The sequence below is a fragment of the Cynocephalus volans genome, chromosome X (genome assembly GCF_027409185.1).
Source record: "Cynocephalus volans isolate mCynVol1 chromosome X, mCynVol1.pri, whole genome shotgun sequence".
NCBI lineage: Eukaryota > Metazoa > Chordata > Mammalia > Dermoptera > Cynocephalidae > Cynocephalus > Cynocephalus volans.
The window spans coordinates 68,396,029-68,417,046 of NC_084478.1; the positions used below are offsets into that span (position 1 = coordinate 68,396,029).

General features: G+C 43.6%; 1 protein-coding gene across 4 annotated transcripts in view; it reads right to left on the reverse strand.

Annotated features, from left to right (window-relative positions):
- Positions 1–2,770: 2,770 nt before the first annotated feature.
- Positions 2,771–21,018, reverse strand: part of MAGED1 (MAGE family member D1) — a 94,029-nt gene continuing 75,781 nt past the window's right edge. For 2 of the 4 annotated variants that reach the window (XM_063083512.1, XM_063083515.1), the window contains exons 2-13: positions 9,830–9,910; positions 8,380–9,102; positions 7,056–7,724; positions 6,863–6,926; positions 6,536–6,615; positions 6,274–6,365; positions 5,979–6,058; positions 5,845–5,887; positions 5,507–5,569; positions 4,789–4,903; positions 3,178–3,563; positions 2,771–2,971 (exon numbers count right to left, since the gene is read on the reverse strand). In XM_063083512.1, the coding sequence (XP_062939582.1) occupies positions 3,186–3,563; positions 4,789–4,903; positions 5,507–5,569; positions 5,845–5,887; positions 5,979–6,058; positions 6,274–6,365; positions 6,536–6,615; positions 6,863–6,926; positions 7,056–7,724; positions 8,380–9,102; positions 9,830–9,874 (2,352 nt within the window). In that variant the 5' untranslated portion in view covers positions 9,875–9,910 and the 3' untranslated portion in view covers positions 2,771–2,971; positions 3,178–3,185. Of the gene's footprint in view, positions 2,972–3,177; positions 3,564–4,788; positions 4,904–5,506; positions 5,570–5,844; positions 5,888–5,978; positions 6,059–6,273; positions 6,366–6,535; positions 6,616–6,862; positions 6,927–7,055; positions 7,725–8,379; positions 9,103–9,829; positions 9,911–10,433; positions 10,532–17,229; positions 17,299–21,018 lie in introns of those variants that run through there. The other 2 variants (XM_063083514.1, XM_063083511.1) reach the window with 2 other exon arrangements.

The following is a 21,018-nucleotide window of genomic DNA, read 5'->3' on the forward strand; positions in this document are numbered from 1 at the left end:
TTTCTGGAGTCTTCAGGGAAGAATCCACCTCCAGTCTCATTCAGATTGTTGTCAGAACTCCTGTCCTTGCAGCTGTAGGTCAGAGGTTTCTTTGATGGCTGTCAGCTGGAGGCCTCACTTAGCTCATAGAGGCCACCCACATTCCTTGCCATGTAGCCCCCTTCATCTTCAAGTCCAGGAATGGAGAATTTCCATGATCAAATCCCTCTCACTCTTCAAATCTCAAGAAGTGTGTGTAAGTATTGGACAGGTAAACTACAGTGACTACTTGTTAAAATAAATATTTTTTAATTTAAAATTTTTGTTCTGATATAATTTAAGAGTTGCAAAAAAGATGCAAGAATAGTAAAAAGAATTTGTCCACACTTAACCTAGATTCCTCAGTGTTTACATTTTACATTTATTTTATATTTCTTGTCTTTCTCAGTCTTTTCTGTCTTTCTCTCTCTCTCTCTCTTTCTCTCTCTCTCTCTCCACACATACACATAATTTTTAAAATATTTTGAGAGTAAGTTACAAAGATGTTCTCTTACAGGAAACAGTGCAATAATCAAAATAAGTTCACTAACATTGACAGAATATTGTTATCTAAAACCTCATTCAGAATTTGCCAATTGCATCAGAATTTCATGAGCAAGGAAGGGTCAGAATCACATCTGTTCCGGGGTGTGCATGGGGCAGAATGGCCTACCAAAGCCTGGAGTAAGGAGCAGTCCACGGGGTGGAGCTGGGGGGCTTCCAAGGCATTGGGTCTCCTCTGCCAGCCGCAGGCCCCGATGATGCACCTTCCTCCTTCTTTGGGTTCCCTAGAACTCCCTTGTGACCTTCCACACCCCTGGCATTGCCATAACGACATTGTCCTCTAAAAGAACTTTGCATGGGATGGACCACCCAAAGCACTGACCCCAGGACTCTTCTTCCTCTTCAGCACCTAACATGGCTTGGAGGGTCCCCAGAGCTCATCAATATACATAGATTAGATTGCTGCCTCGCAGACCACAAGAGTTGGGGGAGGCCATGGAGATCATCTCTTATCTCTATCCCCATCTGCAAATGAGCAACTGAAGCTCAGAGAATTCAGACAGTTAGGGGAAGAGCTGGGAGGATGCCCTGTTGGCTGCTTCTTGGGCCTGGTGCTTCCCCACAAATTACACAGCTCCTCTAAATTCCCTTCCAGACAGGGCAGTCACAAACTGCACACAGTATGGAGCTGGGGGTATGAGTGGTTATGTGGGGGAATGATACCTTAAGGAAGACCTATGCTTACCTTGGGGGCTTCCGGAGAGATGGGTCGTTCTTTTCCGAGGCTGCAAAGTGGAGTCTATCTACCTGAATGTGGAGGCTGTGAACACACACTGGGAGAAGGCTGAGATAAGTATGGGACTCCGTGGCCCAAGCTGGCTGTGGACACAGTACACTGTGAAAGCACCTGCCCCCACAGAAAGGCTGCCCCAACTCCGTAGAGCCTGAGTGTTTCACGCCAACAGGTGGAATAACCAGCACCCAGATATGCAGGGACCACAGCCCAGACCTGAGGCACCATAAAGATGCAGGGCCAGGGCCATCCCTGGCAAAAAGGCCTCATGCTGAGATTCCCCTAGGCCTGGCTAAAGGAGGGGAGCCTGGCAGTGAGGACAAGAGTCAAGGGAGAGGCTGGGGCCCTATGCTTCTTTCTCTTTCCTATTAATCCTGGGCTCTCTTCTCTCAAAACATGGGCATCACCAACACAACGTCCTTGTCCTCTATGAAGCCCTTCCCAGGAAGCCAATTTGCCTTTGTTCTTACTGTTTTCCACCCCAGGAGCTCCTGCCTCTGCTCTTACCCATATACCCAGACACCATCAATCCCATAAGGAAGTTATGGCCTAGGCCTAATTTCATCCTCAGTGGAAGAACTCTGCTTCCAGCATAGACCTCAGAGGCTCAAGCTGTGTCCCTGTTTATAGTCACAGCCAAAGGCTGTCTAGCTCTGTATGGAGCTTTGTCTTAGTTTCTTAATTAGTGTCTCTAAGCAACAAAAACTCCTCTTTCTCCCTGCAGGAGAGGAGGTTATTGTGAAGCCTCTTCCACTGTCGTTAAGACCCTGTCTCTGTGATGAAGCCCTGGTCCTGTGGGGGTGGGGGACTGTGAGGGCTTCCTAGAGGGCTGGGTTCCTGGGCAGCATTTCCAGGAGATGGGGAGGAGTAGTGCCTGTAAGCCCATTTCTTTATGGGGAATGTGGCTAGGGGTATATCTTCCTTCTCACAGAGGAGACTTTGGCACCGGGCCCATGATATTCTCTCCTCCTACTCTTGCCTCCATCCTGGAGCAACTTCACTTTCTACATAGATGATACAGCCAACAACCAGGAATACCAGGCTACTGACCCCTCATCTCCAGTAACAGTCAGCAGAGTTCTCTTCCCTTCAGCTACCCACTCTCATCATCATCTGAAGTTCTATCTCCTGCCTACTTAAATGCAACTGTCTGACCACCTACACCATCCCTCATTATTCTACTTCTCTCAGTATTACTCCAGGACACCTAGCACCATATCTATCACATAAGTCACTTAAGTGGTATTTATTGAATAAACTATACTAGTTCCTGGGTCTCATTAACGTTTGTGTTCACTGATCCCTCTTTTGTTTCCCAATCCATTAGCTGAATCTACCTACATTTCCACCTGTTGAAAGCTGATCTACCCTTCAGGCTAGAGCTGAGGTCCTGTCTCTGCCATATAAATGTCGATCTCTCCCTGAATACAGAAGAAGAGAGCACATTTAACTCACTTTGCAATTTCAACATTTATTTCTGATACCAAAACTTGACAGCACACAAGGAAAAATAAGCAATAGATAAGAACAGCAAATAAATTTATCTTGCATGCCACTTTCAGTCAACAGGATGTGGCTCTATAGATAGCTGTGTTTAGAAGGAATCTGAGGCTTCAGCCTTACTCAGGGAAGACTATTGCAACTGATAAGCAATATCTGTGAACATAAGAAAGTAAAAGTAAACAAAAATCAATAATATATATCAAATAGTAAAGAATATAAATATCAAATGGTTCTTCCTATATACTCTCCTCTCCCCACCTTGAGTCTTCTATGACTCCTAGGTCATGCACATAATACAACCCCATGGACCCTATATCCCCTAAGGACCCTAACTGCCCAATCCAAAGTGATGTACCTACCCAACATCTCACTCAACCCAGAAGAAACCAATGGCACCAAAGTTGGCAGCAAAGTTGGCACTGGCTGTACCACCAGGGCCAATAATGGGGCCGGCGAAGGTCTGAGGAAACCTGGAGCGGGCATTCTGGTGGTATCTGGCCCAGAAAGTAAATGGGATTCTGGACCAGGGATCTCCAAAATCTCCTTCCTCATCCCAGGTCAGCAGCTCAAACTCAATATCATCCCAGCTCCAGGGCCCAGACACGGCCTCATCTCCAATCCCCATGCGGGTTCTTGCTTCAGCCCGGGCCTCAGCTTCAGCTGCAGCAGCATCCAGAGCATCCAAGGCCTCATCCGCAGCCTCCATGAACTGTGCAGTCCAGTCGCGAGGGTCTCTCTTCTGAACCTGAGATGAGAAATAGAGAAAAAAAACCTATTTACAAAAGCCAAGACATGGAATCAACATAAGTGTCCATCAATGGATGAATGGGTAAAGAAAACATAGAGTGTGTGTGTGTATATATATGTGTGTATATATATTATATATTTATACACCTATACACACACGAGAGGTTACTTCAGAAAGTTCATGGAAAAATGGAATTAAAAGATAATACAAATCTTTCCATAAACTTTTTAAAGTATTCGTGTGTGCGTGTGTGTGTGTGTGTGTGCGCACGCATGCGTATACACACATACACAGAATGAAATACTATTCAGTCTTAAAAAAGGAGATCCTGCCACTTGCAACAACATGGATAAAGTTGGAGGATATTATGAAATAAGCCAGACACCAAAAGACAAATATTGTATAAGCTCACTTATATGTAGAATCAAAAAAAGTCAAAATCATAGATGCATGGAGTAGAATGGTGATTGCCAGGGACGGGGGTGGGGGGAGGGGGGGAATGAGGAGATATTGGTTAAAAGGTACAAAGTTTCAGTCAGACAGAATGAATAAGTTCTGGATATCTACTGTACAGCATGATGACTATAGTTAATAATAATGTATTATATACTTGAAAATTGCTAAGAAAGTAGATTTTAAATGTTCTTGCCACAAAAAAAGATAAGTATGTGAGGTAATGGATAGTTAAGTAGCTTGATTTAATCAATGTATACACAATGTATACTTATTATTAAAATATCCCACTGTACCTCATATATATAGGTAATTTTTATTAGCCAATTAAAATAAAGAAATAAAAAAACAAAAACTTGAAAAACCATGGTGTACACTGTAAACATACAATTTTAATTTGTCAATTATACCTTAATAAAGCTGGGAAAAAATAAAAATTTAAAAAAAAAAAACCTAAAAAAAACCCCAAAACCCAAAGCAAAACCCATAATAGTATCAGCTACTATACGAGGGTACTTCAAAAAATTTGTGGAAAGCTTCATGTTATCTTTTAATTCTATTTTTCCACGAACTTTTTGAAGTACCCTTATATATTAAGCACCTAATACATATTAAGCGCCCTATTTTGTGTTATTGCTTACACAATAACAACAACAAATACCACCAGTAATGCGGCACCTGCCACGGTGCCATACCTAGGATCTCATTCCTGCTCTGGGCCTTTCCCAGCAGTGATACCTCATTGATCCTGAAGCAGTTCCTCCATTACCTCTGCAATGAATCTCAGCACTTTCATCTTGCTAGTCTCATGGTAAGAACGGAGGCCCCAGAGGAACTCATACTCAGGAGGGTTGCTGTTGGGCACTCGTCTGTAGTCTAGATACCTGAAAAAGCAAAAAAGTCTCTATGTCTACCTACCCAGGCAGAATGGTTGTCCACCAATGTATAATAATTCTTAGATTTTCAAACTCCAGATTTCAGGTAGCAACTCCCCCCTCCAAATTCATCCCTAAACACAATCAGGGTATTTACCCTTTAATAATCAGGGCTTCAAATTCCTGTGCCAGTGCTTCTATACTAGGCAGTCACTTAGAGCTGCAGGGAGGTTTGTGTAGGGCCACAGAAAGGACAACACTTAATCTCACCCCTCTGCCATAGCTCTACTTCCAGGTTCTTGTAGTCTTGACAATGAGCTGCAGACAGGTCCACTGTGATGACTATACTGCAGTGCAAAAGCCTCAGCCTGGCCTAGCCTTGGGAATGTCTACCGTGGGGATGGGGGACAGGCTTCATTCTCAAGACAACTATACTGTAGGAAAATTCAACCAGAAGGAATATACTTTATACATGCCCCTGAGTACACATGTGTTTCTGGATGCCTTTGTACAAGTATAGCATAAGAAAAGAGCTTGGGAAAGGCTTTCTGCAGCAACCAGCACACTACCAGAATCACAAGGACCAGAAAAAGCCCCTTAGGCATCACTTACTTCTGCTTTACAAACTCATAAGTGAGAAGTTTCCTCAGATCTCCAAGGAGGGGATGTCTTACCCTGATAGTGGAAAAAAAAAAAAAAAAAAAAAAGTGAACCCATAATTAGAGACTATGACTTTGCCCAAAGAAAAGTAAAGAGCTTTCCAGCACAGAGGTCAGACAAGAAAAGAAGCAGAGTTCAGGACTGTTTCTCCATCCACCCAGGTAACATCCTTGGGCTCTGTACCTCCCCAGACCAAACCTCCCAGACCACCAGGTTAATGCAATCCTGGGCCATCTTCAGTTGCCAAAAGATGATACAAACAGGCAAGAGATGAGAGAGCCCAATCATACCCAGGACGCAGTCCCATCTTGCGTAGTGCCTCCCAGAGGACAGCTGCAGTGGGAGGCAAGGGGAGACAAGGGATGGAAAATGAGCATGGAAATCAGGCTGTGACCAGTCCCCAGCTGCAGGTCCAGCCACTTACCCTCACTTGCACGGTTGCCATTCATGAAGATGACACCCAGAATCACTAAGAGGAGACCCAGCTTGGGTGTGTCTTTGGTCCTAAAGGAGTACAAAAAGAATACATTTGCAGCAGCCATTTGCATGACAGACCCTAGCCAGCTTGCCCAATATTCCTTGGCTAGGGAAGAATTATGACCCACCTCTGCCCATGACCTACTATGCCACCCTGAACGCTGGACGCTGACCTACTTGAAACTCCCAGATAAAAAAGCACCACTGAGAAAGGCCATGATCCACCTCCTTTCCCATCTTACGTTCCCAGTATGCCAGCCAGGGACTCGGGGGTACTGATGAGAATATACAGGTGTTCTTCCTTGTCAATTTCCTTCAGTTGAATCCCAAATTTCTACAGGAGCAAGAAAACAGACTATGAAATTGCCAAATCTAGCATAAGCTACCTATAGGCAGTCACTCACCTCCCTGTGAGACTTGCCCTAAACTCCTAGTAGGAACCCCACGAATCTTTGAAATTAAGACTTTCCCCATTATTCTTGTCCCCCAGGGCTGTCTTCTCACCTTTTCCAGGACAAAACATGCACGTTCTATGATTTCTGGATAAACGTCAGTGTATTCACGGATGATATCCCTCAGCATTTCTATAGAAGAGAGGAGGGAGCACCTGGGCTTAGCAGGGGTCCCAGGGCAGCAGCCCCTTTACCAGCCCTGCTGAGGGTGGTAGCACAGCCAGGGTCCTCAAGAGTGGAAAAGCAAGAATCAGTCACAGAAGGGAGCGGATAGAAGGGGAAGGGACAGAAGGGGAAGGGACATATAAGCAAAGGGATGCCCATAGAGCATGGGGTGAGGGGAAGAGCAGAGCTCAGGGAGGGTGCCCTGGATTCCTACCTGAGCGCTTGATGGGCACCTTTGTGTAGTCTTTAAGCATCAGGTATTTGACCAACTTATTTGCCTGGAAAGGGAAAAGGAAATCATTAAAGTTTTAAGATACTTGCAGAAAACTTGGTTGAATTATAGATGGGAGGATGGAAGAGAAAAGAGCAAAAGAGGGAAAAAGTGACTGGGGAGTCATATCTCTTACTCTTTCCTGAAGAAGGGCCACATCTCTTGGCTGTGCGGCACCCAGGTTCTGAGAGGTACGCGAGTTGGGGGAGGGGCGCAGGTTAGGTGAGGGTCGTAGGTTGTGCCAGTCAGGTGGAACTGGCCAATCAGCAGGGATCCAGTCAGGTGGGAGCGGCCAGTCAGTGGGAAGTGGCCAATCAGGTGGCAGTGGCCAGTCGGGTGGCAGTGGCCAGTCAGGAGGACCTTGCCAATCTGGAGGGCCCTGCCATCCTGGTGTGGTCTGCCATCCAGGTGGCATCTGCCATCCAGGTGGATTCTGCCAGGCCAGTGGATTTGGCCAGACAACTGGACTGGGCCAGACAATGGGGTTTGGCCAGATCACTGGGTTCTGCCAGATCACTGGGTTTGGCCACATCACTGGGTTCTGCCAAGCAACTGGGTTCTGCCAAGCTGGTGGGGTCTGCCTAGCTGGAGGACTCTGACGTGCTGGTGGGGTCTGCCTGGCTGTCTGGTTTTGCCAGCCTGACGGGTTCTGCCAAGCCAGTGGGGTCTGCCAGAGCACATTGGGGGGTGCTCCAGGTGGGTTCTGGGTGGTCACTGGAACCGATGCAGACCTCCAGGTCCCTGGAGCCAGTGGGATCCGCCTCTGATCACCACTGCTGCTCTCTTCCATATTCAAGTTATTAATCTGCATCATCAGAGAGAAGGAAAGTCCAGAGTCACCAGCTGGTTCTGTATCCTCACCCTATCTATTCCAGGAAAGCCCCCTAAACCCTCACCTGTAGTGACAGCCTGACCCACTAGCCATTGGTCACCCTGAGTCCTGGGCTTGTCTTTCACTGTCTTCCAGGCAGGAGTTTCATCTCCGAAACAGGCCAGGAGCAACCCAAGGGTGGGGACTGAGGCATCTCCTCTTCCTATGTCCACCACTGGCTCTGCTTGTACCACCCTGGACAAATCACTCAAGTCACTTCACCTCTCTGGGACTTTGTTTCCTTCTCTGCAAAACTGGGACTGTGATTCCTAGCTAGTAAGATGTACCTTACAGATTTAATGGGACAACCCATTTGGATGTGCCTAGCTCAAGACCTAACACAAGGTGGCTACTATCAAAAGGGAAACTGAATTACATACAGGTCGTATATATCATTTGTGTCCATGTATTATCTCCCCTTCAATCTATGGACACTCAGAGGACAGGAATAAACATTCACCTCAACATCCCCTAAATCCTAGCTGAATACAGGCAGTTGTACGTATTTTTGTTTTGTTTAGAACAAATGAACAACCTCAGAGAAGAAAGAAGAGAGCCCAAAGCAAAGTGAAGCTAGCAGGGATCTCACCTTGCGGGTCCTCTTGCCCCGAATTATAGTCCGGGACTCCAGATTCTGAGCCTGGGAACCATCTACTGATGTCTGTGCAGCTGCACCGTCAGGTTCAGAGATACCTGGGTTGGTCTCTATGTCAACATGGGAAATGGCCACTTTGGCCTGGTTTACATTCTGGGTCCGGGTATTGGCTTTGTGGGTCTTAGTGGTATCATTCCAAGCCTTGAAGGCTGTTTTAGGCCGGTTGTTGGCCATCTCATTGGCATTGTGAGACTGAGAGAAATTGTAAGTGGCATTTGGGCTCACCTTAGTAGTGGCATTCTGGGCCTTAAGGGCCATCTCAGACTTGTTAGCAGCTAACTCACCAGTGGTTGCTGCTTGGGAAAAATCATAGGCAGCATTTGGGCCGTCTGAGGTGGCATTCTGGGACTTAAAGGCTGCTTTAGGCTGGGTGTTAGGCATCTCCTTGGCATTATGTGCCTGAGAGAAATGATAGACACCATTTGGGCCTTTTGTGGTGGCATTCTGGGTTTTAAAGGCTGTCTTAGGCCTCGCAGCAGCTGCTGAAACCTGAATATCAGCCATCTCATTGGCAGTTGGGGGCTGTGAACTCTGGGGACTAGCATTGGGCCCGCTGGCAGCTGCTATGGCCTGGTTGGTAGGTGGAGCCTCCGAGATCTGGATCGCCTCCATCAAGGTCTGCATAAGCAAGGCGCTGTCTTCTACAGAGGCCTCAGACTGCAAATACAGGGGGAAAAAATTAAATCTCTGGGCCTCCGAAGCGGGACGGGGGAGCGGGGGGAGGTTGTAGCTGTGCAGCAGGGAAATTGCAGGCGGACGGTTGGTGCGAAAACTTGAGGGCTGAGGTAGACATCTAGGGGGCAGGCGAGGGCAAAGGGAGGCGAGGCGGGTAAAAAATATGTGGTGGGGTGGAGTAGAGCAGGGGCAAAATGAGGGGTGGGTCGGCGTGAGGAGTGGTCACGAGCTGGAGCTGGGGGCTGAAAGGGGAGTGCGGTTAGAGTAGTAGAGAGGGTAAGGCCTGCGGTAGCAGTTGAGGAATAGAGGCGGAACGAGGAGTTGAGGAGACTAAGGGGGGGTCACAGGGGTGAGGATGGCAGGAGAGACGCAGGGTGGAGGCGGGAGGTTGGGGGAGGGGGCGACACACCGCTCTACACGCGTAAGGACTATGGAAAAAAATGGTTCCTTACCCAAGCCGCATTCTCTGGGCAGATTGCCCTGACTACTAACAGGGTCTCCCCTTTCTCTGAGCAGGGACTGAAGGCTAAAAAGGGACGCCCCTCCCCCCCTTCGATAAACGTCAGGAATTTGAAAGACTACGGATTGTAGGCACGAAAGAAGGCAAAATCGGATTCAGGAGTTTGGGCGGCCAAAGGGGCCGGGGGAGAGGGGGAGAGGTGGGGTCTGTCCGCTGGGGAAATGGTAGGGTGGGAAGCAGAGATCTCACCTGGAAGCCGAGGAGACCCGCACCACAGTCCATTTTCTGAGCCATGGCTCCTGTCTCTCTGGCAAGAGCGGAGCCTGGGGGCTGTGGGAAAGGAACTGGGCGTTATACTACAGAGGGCAAATACGAAAGACCGAATTTGGGGGAGGTGTTTGTGGTCTGACTGTGGGGGCGGGTGAGGCGCTGAATGTGAGGGGGAACAAGCCGGATCGGAGCGGGAAAAGTGAATGGGCGTTCAGAATCCGGAGAAGCTACTGACAGCGAGAAGCTTCAAATCGGGGTTCATGAGGAAGATGAGAGTTCTGAATCAGGCGGTGGGCGGGGGGGAGTGGGTTGGGATTCATATTTTGGAAGTTGAATGGAGGTTTTGAATCAGGAGGAATCCTGTAACAGTCCAGATCAAGGTCAAGAAATCTGTGAGGATTTTGAACGATGAGAGGGGTTAGAGAGCGAACAGGGGATCTGAATCAGGAAAGATCAAGGTGGGGGATGTGAATCGGGGTTTGGGAAGTGGAAGGGGGTTCAGAATCCGGGGTAAAGGAATCAGGATAAAAAATGGGGGGCCCGCACCAGGGGGCAGATGCCCTGTCTGGGGGCTCATTCTCACCTTGCCTCAGGCCCCAACCCCAACCCCCTCGTTGCCTCCCTTCTTCACGACTCAGAGGATTGCGATTGCTGTGAAGGGCTCTCAGCAGCCGCACTCTCCCCTTGTCCAGGAGAAAATGCCAGCGCGGCAGCTTAGGCGACTCCGCCTCTTCGCCTAATATACCTCCCACTGCCTGAGGACGCTGTGCGCATGCGTAAACAACGGAAGCCCAGAGTCCCACCCCCGCTCCCAACGGACGCCCAGAGTCCCACCCCCCACTCCCAACAAAAGCTTAGTCCTGGAGATCACAATGCGCATGTGCACTGGCAGGCAGCCCCGCCCCTTTGCCAACACACCACCCCACCACCAACCAGACCGGCGGTATATAACTCTCCCCTTCCTCTACATACCCACCCCCAAAAGATGTACTGTGTCTCCTGGCCCCACCCCTTGCCCCACCCCCCAGCCCCCTACCTTTTCCGCAATGCGTCTCTATTCTACTACTCCCCTACTCAAGGCCCCTCCTTTGAGGTTAGCTTGAATCTCCACCCCTTTGCTCAGCACCGCTTAGGTCACTATTAAGGAGGTCTCTGTGTGAGGTCTCTAATTGCAACAAGTGCTAGGCCCCTGCTGAGCTCATCTACTTTGGGACACAGAAAGGGTAGTAAAGTGTGTGCCTGCCACGTGGCTCTACATGATGCTCTCACTAGCGCCAAAAGGACACTAGCTTCTTCCCTGCTCTTTCTGCAGCTCCAGCCATGAACTCATTTTCTGTGTGTTGGGTGAGGAGGGGCGGAAAAAGTAACAGCTTGTATATAAATCACGGCGAGATCTGCGCTGGGGCTTGTTTTTGTCTCACAGCAGCCCTGGGAGGTGGATGTCAGCATGCCGTTCTACAGATGCACGAAATAGATAAGGCCACAGAGCCAATAAACAAAATGTAAAATTTGGGCTTGGATCTTCCTAACTCCAAATCCCACAATCTTCTAGTGCTGGCCTGGGGGCTGAGGCACCCTCCCCTCCTCTACTGAGCGACAGACCTTCCCCACCCCAACATCTGTCCTAAACAAGCAAGGTTCGTGTTCTAGGAGGCCTAAGTTCATGCTCTGCATTCAGGAGGACACGGGTAGAGGCCCCCAGCCCCACCCCCTGCCTACTCCATGTGGACCCCTCCAGGTGTGGGAATTGCTCCTTGGGGGTCTGCTCTCTACTCCTACTGTCAGGCGTCTTCCCTAGGAGTGACAATCATGCGGCCCATGAGGCCTTCTTGGTGCCCGCTGCAGCAGTCAGGACAATCAGGTACCTGTGTGTCTGAGCCATGGCAAGCCCTAGTTCAAAGGCAGTGTTTGCCCTGGTTCCTTCCAGTGCTGGGGCATGGGGCAGCTGTGGTACTGCGGAAAGAAGCTAGGCTGGGATTCAGAATTCCAGAGATGGAGTGCCCTGCCCGTCTGGCGCTAGCTGTGTGAGGCTGCTCTGGTCACTCGACTTCTCTGAGCCTGGTTTCTCAACATGTAACATGGAAAGCACAGGAAGTGGGTCCTACCCAAAGACACATGCTGCTACGCTTTTAGGATGACTGGAGAAACTCAAAAAGGCACAAAAATGATACAAAGATGTGAGGTGACTCAAATTGAACTGATACTTTTCCAAAATCCAAGACAGATCTTTGTGCATTTCACGTTTGTTCTGGCATCAGCTCCTGCTAGGAGCCTGCATATGAAAAGAAGCTAATACTAGAAAGGACTGCAGCGTTTGTTCCCCAAGGGCCAACATCAATTCTGCCTGGCTGGATGACTTTCCTCATCTGTTGCATAGCAACCTACCCTGTCAGCTGCCTGTTTTTCCTCAGCACTTCCTCTAAAGTGTCTGCAGCCGGACGTGATTAGACTCAGGAAAGGATGTCTAAAACACTATTTCATATGCTATCTGCTTCCATATCTGTATCTCCAGTCCTGACTTGGCCTATGAATCCTAGATTTTAATTGCCTACCTCACTTCTCCAATTGGATATGTCAGTATTCTCCAAATTAACATGTCCCAGACTAATTCCTTCATATATATATATATATATCTCCTCCCCACGAACACTGTTTCTCCTCTAGTTATGCCCTTCTCTCCCCATGAGAATTTAAGCTTCTTAGAGAAATGCGTTTTTGTTTTATTCATTGTTATATCCCCAGCACGTAGAAAGATGCTTGGCACATTTTATATGCTCAATAAATATTTGCTTAATGAATGAATGAATGAGCCACACTATATCCATCCCGTTGCTAAAGCAAGAAACCTGAGGCATCTTTTCCTGTGATAAATCTACTTATTTTCCTCAAATAATGCATATTCATCATTAAAAATTCAAATATTACCTAAATTTTTCTTTTATTTTTTGGCAGCTGGCTGTTACGGGGATCTGAACCCTTAATCTTTGGTATGAAAATATTTTAGAAATTAAATAAGCATCATTCAATCTCACCACCTGCAGTTAGTTGCTAAGATTTTGATGCTACCTTTTATATATTACTTTATGCATTTTTATGTAGATGAATAAATATACTATTACATAAATGGAATTATAAATGCCATAAATATTTTATATTGCATTCTTTTGCTTACTGCTTCTCACTCCTTTCTTTCACGTCTATCTTCACCTGCCAGATATGCATTTTTAATACCATTTTTATACCCTTCCATGTACAAAAATCACGTTTTTGATTGTTTTACAAAAATTAAGATCATATTATCTAAACTTTTATGCATCTGATTTATCTTCTTTAACAACAGTCTACCTCTTATTCATTCTTTTAAGTGGCTGCATAATATTCCATGACAGGGATGTACCACAACATACTCAACCATTCCCCCACAGATGGACATTCACTTTAGTTGCAGGTTTTTTTGGGGGGTGGAGGGGCACACAAACAACATCGCAATAAAAATACTTGTACATATATCCTTATATTTTAATGTTTAATGTTTTTATTTCTGTGACACCAGATGCCAAGGAGTAAGATTGCACACTTTACAGTGTTTGGTATTATAAGATTTTTCCAACTTTTGCTAATCTGATGTGTATTTATTAGTAAGTCCTTGTGGTTTTAATTTATATTTCTGATAAGTAATGTGGTAGAAGACATTTTTATATATTAATGGACATATTAGATTTCTTTTGTAAAGTGCTTGTGCAAGTCTTTTACCTATTTTTGTTTGGGTTGTCTGTCTTTGTCTTATTGATTTTTAGGAGTTCTTTATGCAGTCCTACAGATCCTTATTGAAATCCCATACAGCCAGATATATTTCAATTTTTTTTTCACATTTTAGTAAGGTAATACAGTATATATACTATATATTACTATAGTGTTAGTATTACTATATTACACAGCAGTCGCAACAGCAAAAGCCACAAAGGCTTTTCTTCGCATCCCCTTTGGCAGCTAAATGAATATGATCTAGGATTTACCAGTGTGGCAAGCTCCCTGGGACTACCCTCAGATTGAATGATTCTCTAGAAAAACTCATAGAACTTAGAAAGGCTTACTTATGGCTATGATTTATTACAGTGAAAAGAATACAGATTAATATCAGCAAAGGTAAAAGACGCACAGGGCAGAGTCCTGGAGAGACCAGGCGCAGCTTTCAATTGTCCTCTCCCAATGGAGATTGTATGGCCAGTGTTTAATTTTCCCAACAGTGATGTGTGAAAATGTGTGGAATATGTCAACCAGGAAGTTCACCCAAGCCTTGGTGCCCAGGGTTTTTATTGGGGGTCAGTCAGGTAGACATGGAGCGCCTGTGTGGCTGACCTTAGTTATTCAGTCTCCAGCCCATCCAGAGTTCAAACTAATCAAGCTTGGCCCAAGGTTCCCACCATAAATCAAACTGTTAGCATAAACTATCTGTTGTGGACCAAGGCCCCAAATAAACAAAGCCATTATAATCAGGAAGGATATTCCAAGGGCTTACAGGTTATATCCCCAGGGCTGGTCAAAAGCCAGATCTTTCTTTACAAAAGAATGGTTTCTTTTTTTTGCTGTTGGTTTGTTTTTTGTAACGCACAGGGTTTGACTGCTCCAGACCTGCTGAGTCAACCCTTTCACAGCTCCCACCTAACACTTTGTCTGAAAGAAGTGATTCAAAGATGCAATGATGGAATTCATTGCCATAGTTGCGGTGGTAGGAGCAGCAACCACGAGAAAATCCAGTTTCTAGGGGAGCACTGGTAGCAGGGCCAGCGTCCAGTGCCCAGTGTTCAGTGGTGGGAGCAATGGGATACAACTAACTAATATTTATGGTGTGATTTTTGAAATATAGCTGCTTTTAGCAACGTTTATTAATTTTGCTGCTTTTTAAAACTTTTTAAACCTTTTTATTTTGAAATAATTATAGATACACAGGAAATTGCAACGGCAGTACAGAGAGGCCATACTGTGGACCCTTCATCTGCTCCCACAATGGTTACATCTATGTAACTACAGTACAAAGTCAAAACTAGGACGACAACACATGTGCATGTAGTTCTATGTCACTTTATCACATGTGGAGGTCTCTACAATCAGCACAGCAATCAAAATACAGAACTATTCCATGACCACAGATTTCCCTTGTACTACCCCTTTACAGTCACACCCACCTCCCTCTTGCCATCCATAACCCCTTGCAGCAACTAACATGTTCCCCATCTCTATAATTGTATCATTTCAAGAAGGTTATAAAAGTGGAATCACGGAATATGTCACATTTTGATATTGGTTTTTTTCACACTCAGCATAATGCCTGTGAGATACATCCAAGCTGTTGTGTGTGTCAATAGTTCCTTTTTATTGCTGAGTACTATTTCACAATATCAATGTCCTGCAGTTGGTTTAATCATTCAGCCTTTGAAAGACATATGGGTCATTTCCAGTTTGGGGTTGTTATGCATAAAGCTGCTGTACACATTTGTGTGCAAGTTTTTGTGTGAACATAAGTTCCCATTTCTCTAGGATAAATGCCCAAGAGAGCAACTGTTGGGTTGTATAGTAAGTACATGCTAGTTGTACAAGAAACTACCCAACTTTCCTAGAGTGGTTGTACTATTTTACATTTCCACCAGTAATGTGAGTGATCTAGTTTCTCCAAATCCTTGCCATCATCTCTTGTTGTCAGTATTTTTTCACCACAGGTGTGTAGTAATATCTCACTCTTTAATTTGCATTTCCCTAATGGCTACCAATGTTGAAAATCTTTTCATGTGTTTATTTGCTATCTATATATCCTCTTTGATGAAATATCCCACATTTTTTGCTCAATTTCAAATTGAATTGTTTTCTTTCTTTTTTTTTTTTTACTGTTGAATCTTGAGAGTTTATATATTTTGTGTACTAGTTCTTTGTCAGGTATATGGTTTGCAAATACCTTCTCCCAGTTTGTAGCTTGTCTTTCCATCCTCCTAACAAAGTCTTGTGCAAAACAAAACTTTGACTTTGAGGGAGTCCAATTTATTTATTTATTTTTCCTTTTAAGGATTGTGGTTTTTATATCATTTCTAAGAACTCTTCAACAAGCCTAAAGATTTTCTCCTATGTTATCTTCTAAAAGTTTTATAGCTTTAATTTTTACATTGAAGTCTGTCATCTACTTGGTTTTAAGTTTTGAGCGAGGTGTGAGGTTTAGGTTGAGGTTCATTTTTTGGAGGGTGGGATCAGAGCTATGGATATCCAATCAGCCCAGCACAGTTTGTTTAAAAGGCAATCCTTCTTCCATTGAGTAGTTTTTGTACCATTGTCAAAAATCAGTTGGCTATATTCATGTGAGGTTATTTCTTAATTCTCAACTGTATTCCATTCTGTGTCTATTCATCTGCCAATACCACAGTCTTGGTTATTTATACAATAGTCTTAAATTAGAATGATTTCTCCCACTTTACTTTTCTTTTTCAAAATTATTTTATCTATTGTTCTAGTTCTTTTGTCTTCCCATATATTTTGGGTGTTTTTTCTACAAAACACCTTGCTGGGATTCTGATAGAAATTATACTCAAACTGGGGAAAAGCTGAAAGCTTTCCCCTTAAGATCAGGAGCAAGACAAGGATGCCCGCTCTCACCACTCCTATTTAACACAGAATTGGAAGTACTTGCCAGAGCAATTAGACAAGAGAAAGAAATAAAGGGCATCCAAACAGGAAAAGATGAAATCAAATTGTCCCTGTTGGCAGATGACATGATTCAATATATAGAAAACTCAAGAGACTACCAAAAAACTCTAAGAGCTGATAAACAAATTCAGTAAGGTTCCAGGATACAAAATCAATAAACAAAAAGCAGCCGCATTTTTATACTCCAACAACAAACTGGAAGAAAAAGAGATCAAGAAAGCAAGCCCATTTACAATAGTCACCAAAAAAATAAAATACCTAGGAATAAATCTAACCAAAGAGGTGAAAGTTCTCTACAATGAGAACTACAAATCACTACTGAAAAAAATTAAAGAAGACACTAAAAGATGGAAAGATATTCCCTGTTCTCAGATTGGAAGAATCAATGTAGTAAAAATGTCCATACTACCCAAAGCCATCTACAGATTCAACGTGATCCCCATCAAAATACCAATGACATTCTTCCCAGAAATAGAAAAAGCAATCCTAACATTACATGGAACAACAAAAGACCCTGAAGAGCCAAAGCAATCCTGAGCAAAAAAAGCGAAGTCACAGGCATTATACTTTCTGATTTCAAACTATGTTACGAATCTACAGTAACAAAAACAGCATGGTACTGGCATAAAAACAGACATATGGAACAATGGAATAGAACAGAGAACTCAGAAATCATCCCACATACTTACAGTCAACTGATCTTCAACAAGGGCACCAAGAACATACACTGGGGAAGACTGCCTCTTCAATAAATGGTGCTGGGAAAACAGGATACCCATTTGTTGAAGAATGAAACTTGATCCATACCTCTCACCATATACCAAAATCAACTCCAAATGGATTAGAAACTTAAATATAAGACCTGAAACTTTAAAACTCCTAGAAGAAAATATAGGGGAAACACTCCAGGATATAGGACTGGGCAATGACTTTATGAATAATACCCCAAAAGCACAGGTAACAAAATAAAAAATAAGCAAATGGGACTATATCAAACTAAAAAACTTCACACAGCAAAGGAAATAATCAATAGCGTGAAAAGACAACCTATAGAATGGGAGAAAATATCTGCAAACTATGCATCTGACAAGGGATTAATATCCAGAATATACAAAGAGCTCAGACAATTTTATGGCAATAAACCAAATAATCCAATTAAAAAATAGGCAAAGGAGCTGAGTAGCCATTTCTCAAAGGAAGACATACAAATGGCCAACAGGTATATGAAAAAATGTTCGCCATCACTAATCATCAGGGAAATGCAAATCAAAAGTACTTTGAGATATCACCTCACCCCAATCAGACTGGCTATTATAAAAAAGACAGAGAATAACAAATGCTGGCGAGGATGTGGAGAAAGAGGATCCCTTCTGCACCGTTGCTGGGACTAAAAATTAGTACATCCATCACGGAGAACAGTATGGAGGTTCCATAAACAACTACAGATAGAACTTCCATATGATCCAGCAATCCCACTACTGGGAATATATCCAGAGGATTGGAAAATATCAGGCCAAAGGGATACCTGCACTCCCATGTTTATTGCAGCTCTATTTACAATAGCCAGGCAATGGAACCAACCTAAATGTCCATTGATAGATGACTGGATAAGGAAATTGTGGTACATATACACAATGGAATACTACTTGGCCATAAAAAAGAATGAAATTCTACCATTTGCAACAATGTGAATGAGCCTGGAGAAAATTATTCTAAGGGAAACAACCCAGGTACAGAAAAAGAAATACTGTATGTTCTTACTCATAACTAGGAACTGAATCCATAAGTAAACAAATAAACAATAAAGAGAGAGAGAGAGAGAAAGAAAGAAACAACAATCACAGTAATAATTGAACTTTTAGAAAACTAGAAGTGGAAAAGGGGTGGTAGAGGGGAGGAATGGGGGATAATGAGGAATTGGTCAATGGACACAAAGAATGATTGCATATTGTAATGATGAATAAGCTAAATATCCTTATCTAACCATCACACACTGTACACAATTATTGAAAATCAACATTGTACCAAACATGTATGTATAATAAATTATCTAAAAAAAAAAAAAGAAAGAAAGAAATTATACTTAAACTGTGTATCAGTTTAAGGAGAATTAATATCCTTTCTATGTTGGTTCTTCCAATCCATAAATACAGTAAGTCTCTCTATTTATTTTGGCCTTTTTAAATTTCTTCATTAAGAAATTTTCTGTCAACATGATAGGATTTTTATTCTTTAGTCTGCTGATATGGTGGATTACATTGATTTATGAATGTTGAACCATACTTAGAATAAATTACACTGGTCATAGTATATAACTTTTTCTACGTTGCTGGATTTGATTTGCAAATATTTTGTTGAAGATTTTTGCATCTGTATTTATGAGACATACAAGGGTACTTCAAAAAGTTCATGGAATGACTCATATTATCTTTTAATTCTATTTTCCCACAAACCTTTTGAAGTACCGTCATATTAATGTGTGAGTTTCTTGTACTTTATCTGGCTTGGGGATCAGGGTAATACTGACTTCATGAAAAATGTCGTGGCCTCCATGGTTTCTAATGAGAGAACTGCTGTTACTGCGCTGGTGTTCCATATAGGTGAAGTGTCATTTCTCTGATTGCAGCTTTCAAATTTTTTTTCTGTCTTTAGCTCTCAGAAATCTTAAAATGATGTGTCCTGGTGTGGGTTTCTTTGACTGTATCCTGTTTGGAGTTTACTCAGCTTCTTGAATCCTTAAATCTGTAGGAATTTTTTTTCCCAAATTTGAGAAATTTTCAGCCATTACATTGCTGAACAGTTTTTCACTCCTGCTTCTTTCTTTCTTCTTCTGTGACTACAATGACACCTAAGTAAAATCTTTTTTAAGAGTCCAACAAGTGCCTGGGGCTCTGTTCATTTTTGTTTTTCAGTCCATTTTTTTTCTCTGTTGTTCAGATTGAATAATTTCTATTGTTTTATGTTTAAACTTACTGATTCATTCTTCTATTATCTTTATTCTGCTGTTGAGCTCATCTATTGAGGTTTTACTTTTTTTAAAGTTCATTTATTAGATTTTTTAGTTCTTAAATTTCCTATTAATTCTTCTTTTTATATCTTCTATTTCTTTCTGAGACTTTCTATTTCTTTGCTGAGGACTTCTGTTTTTTCATTTGTTCTAAGCATGTTCACAGTTGCTCATTGAAACATTTTTAAGATGACTGTTTAAGAATCTTTGTCAGATAATTGTAATATCTGTGTCATCTTGAAGTTGGTGTGTGCTGATTGTCTTTTCTCATTCAAGTTGTGATTATTAAGTTCTCACCATGACAAGTGATTTTCAGTTGAATCCTGGATATTTTGCATATTATGTTACGAGGAGCTGAATCATATTTAAATGGTCTGTTTTACCACATGTGGATGGAAGTCTGTGTTCCCTACTCAGTCTCCATTGATACCTAGGGGTTCCTTGTTACTGTGGACTAAGTGAGAGTTCTGGCTCCATATTAAGCTTGTACTGACACTAATCTGACTGGGAGAGACTTGGGTGTCTTATTACTTATTTCCAAATGGCCTCCATTGAGAACACAAGTGGACAGGTGTTACAGTTAGTTGGGTGGGGATAAAAATCCTGACTCTTCATTAGGCCTCCTTTTGATACCAGACCTTAGTTAAGGGGAGGAGCACCTCATTATCACCCACTAAAGGTAGAGATCAAGGCTTCCCACATGGTGTCTTCTGACACCAGTGGGTCTACAGTAATCCCACTCCTCATTCACCTTCTCTGATACGTTGTCAGGGAACTGGAGTTCTCATTAAGCCTGGCAAGGGTGGAAGCCTGGGATCTCTTGCTGGTCTTTGCTGGTAGCGGTGGGGCCGCAATATCTCCTCTGGTGTTAAGCTAAAGTAGAACGGTTATTGTCTATAAATTTTTTTGTCTGGCTAGGCTGTCTTTGTTCTTTGGACAAAGAGAGAGAGAGCAGACTTATGTTAGGCTTTTTATTTTATTTTTTTTGTCTGTGCCCTTTGGTGTTTCCAGTTTGCCAGCTTCTCCAGCATCTGGTTTAGGATATATGCAACAAAAAGAAAATCCAAAGAACTCACCCCTATCTTCCAAGTTCCATAGAGAGAATGCCATTTTCCCTTCAACTTTCAGGGTCATCTTATGTTTGATTTATATATTATGTACAGGGATGAATAAGGAAAATATATTTACCCCATTTACCCGTCTTCTGGAAGCAAAATTCTAGTGCTTTTTTAAAAAAAATTCTATTGTCAGAGAGGCCTGATAGCTGCTGGGCCCACAGGTCCCAAGCCACCTGCTCTGGAACAGGCAGGTGCTGCTGCCAGACTCCCAGCCCAGGCAAGTCCCCACAGCCCACATAGGCCCAAGCCACTGGCCCACAGGCACCAAGGCAGCCATGCCAAATCGGCAGTCCCTGCAGGATCCTAGCCAGACACTAGGGTTGAACGAGTGGACCATGAAAACCCCCACCACA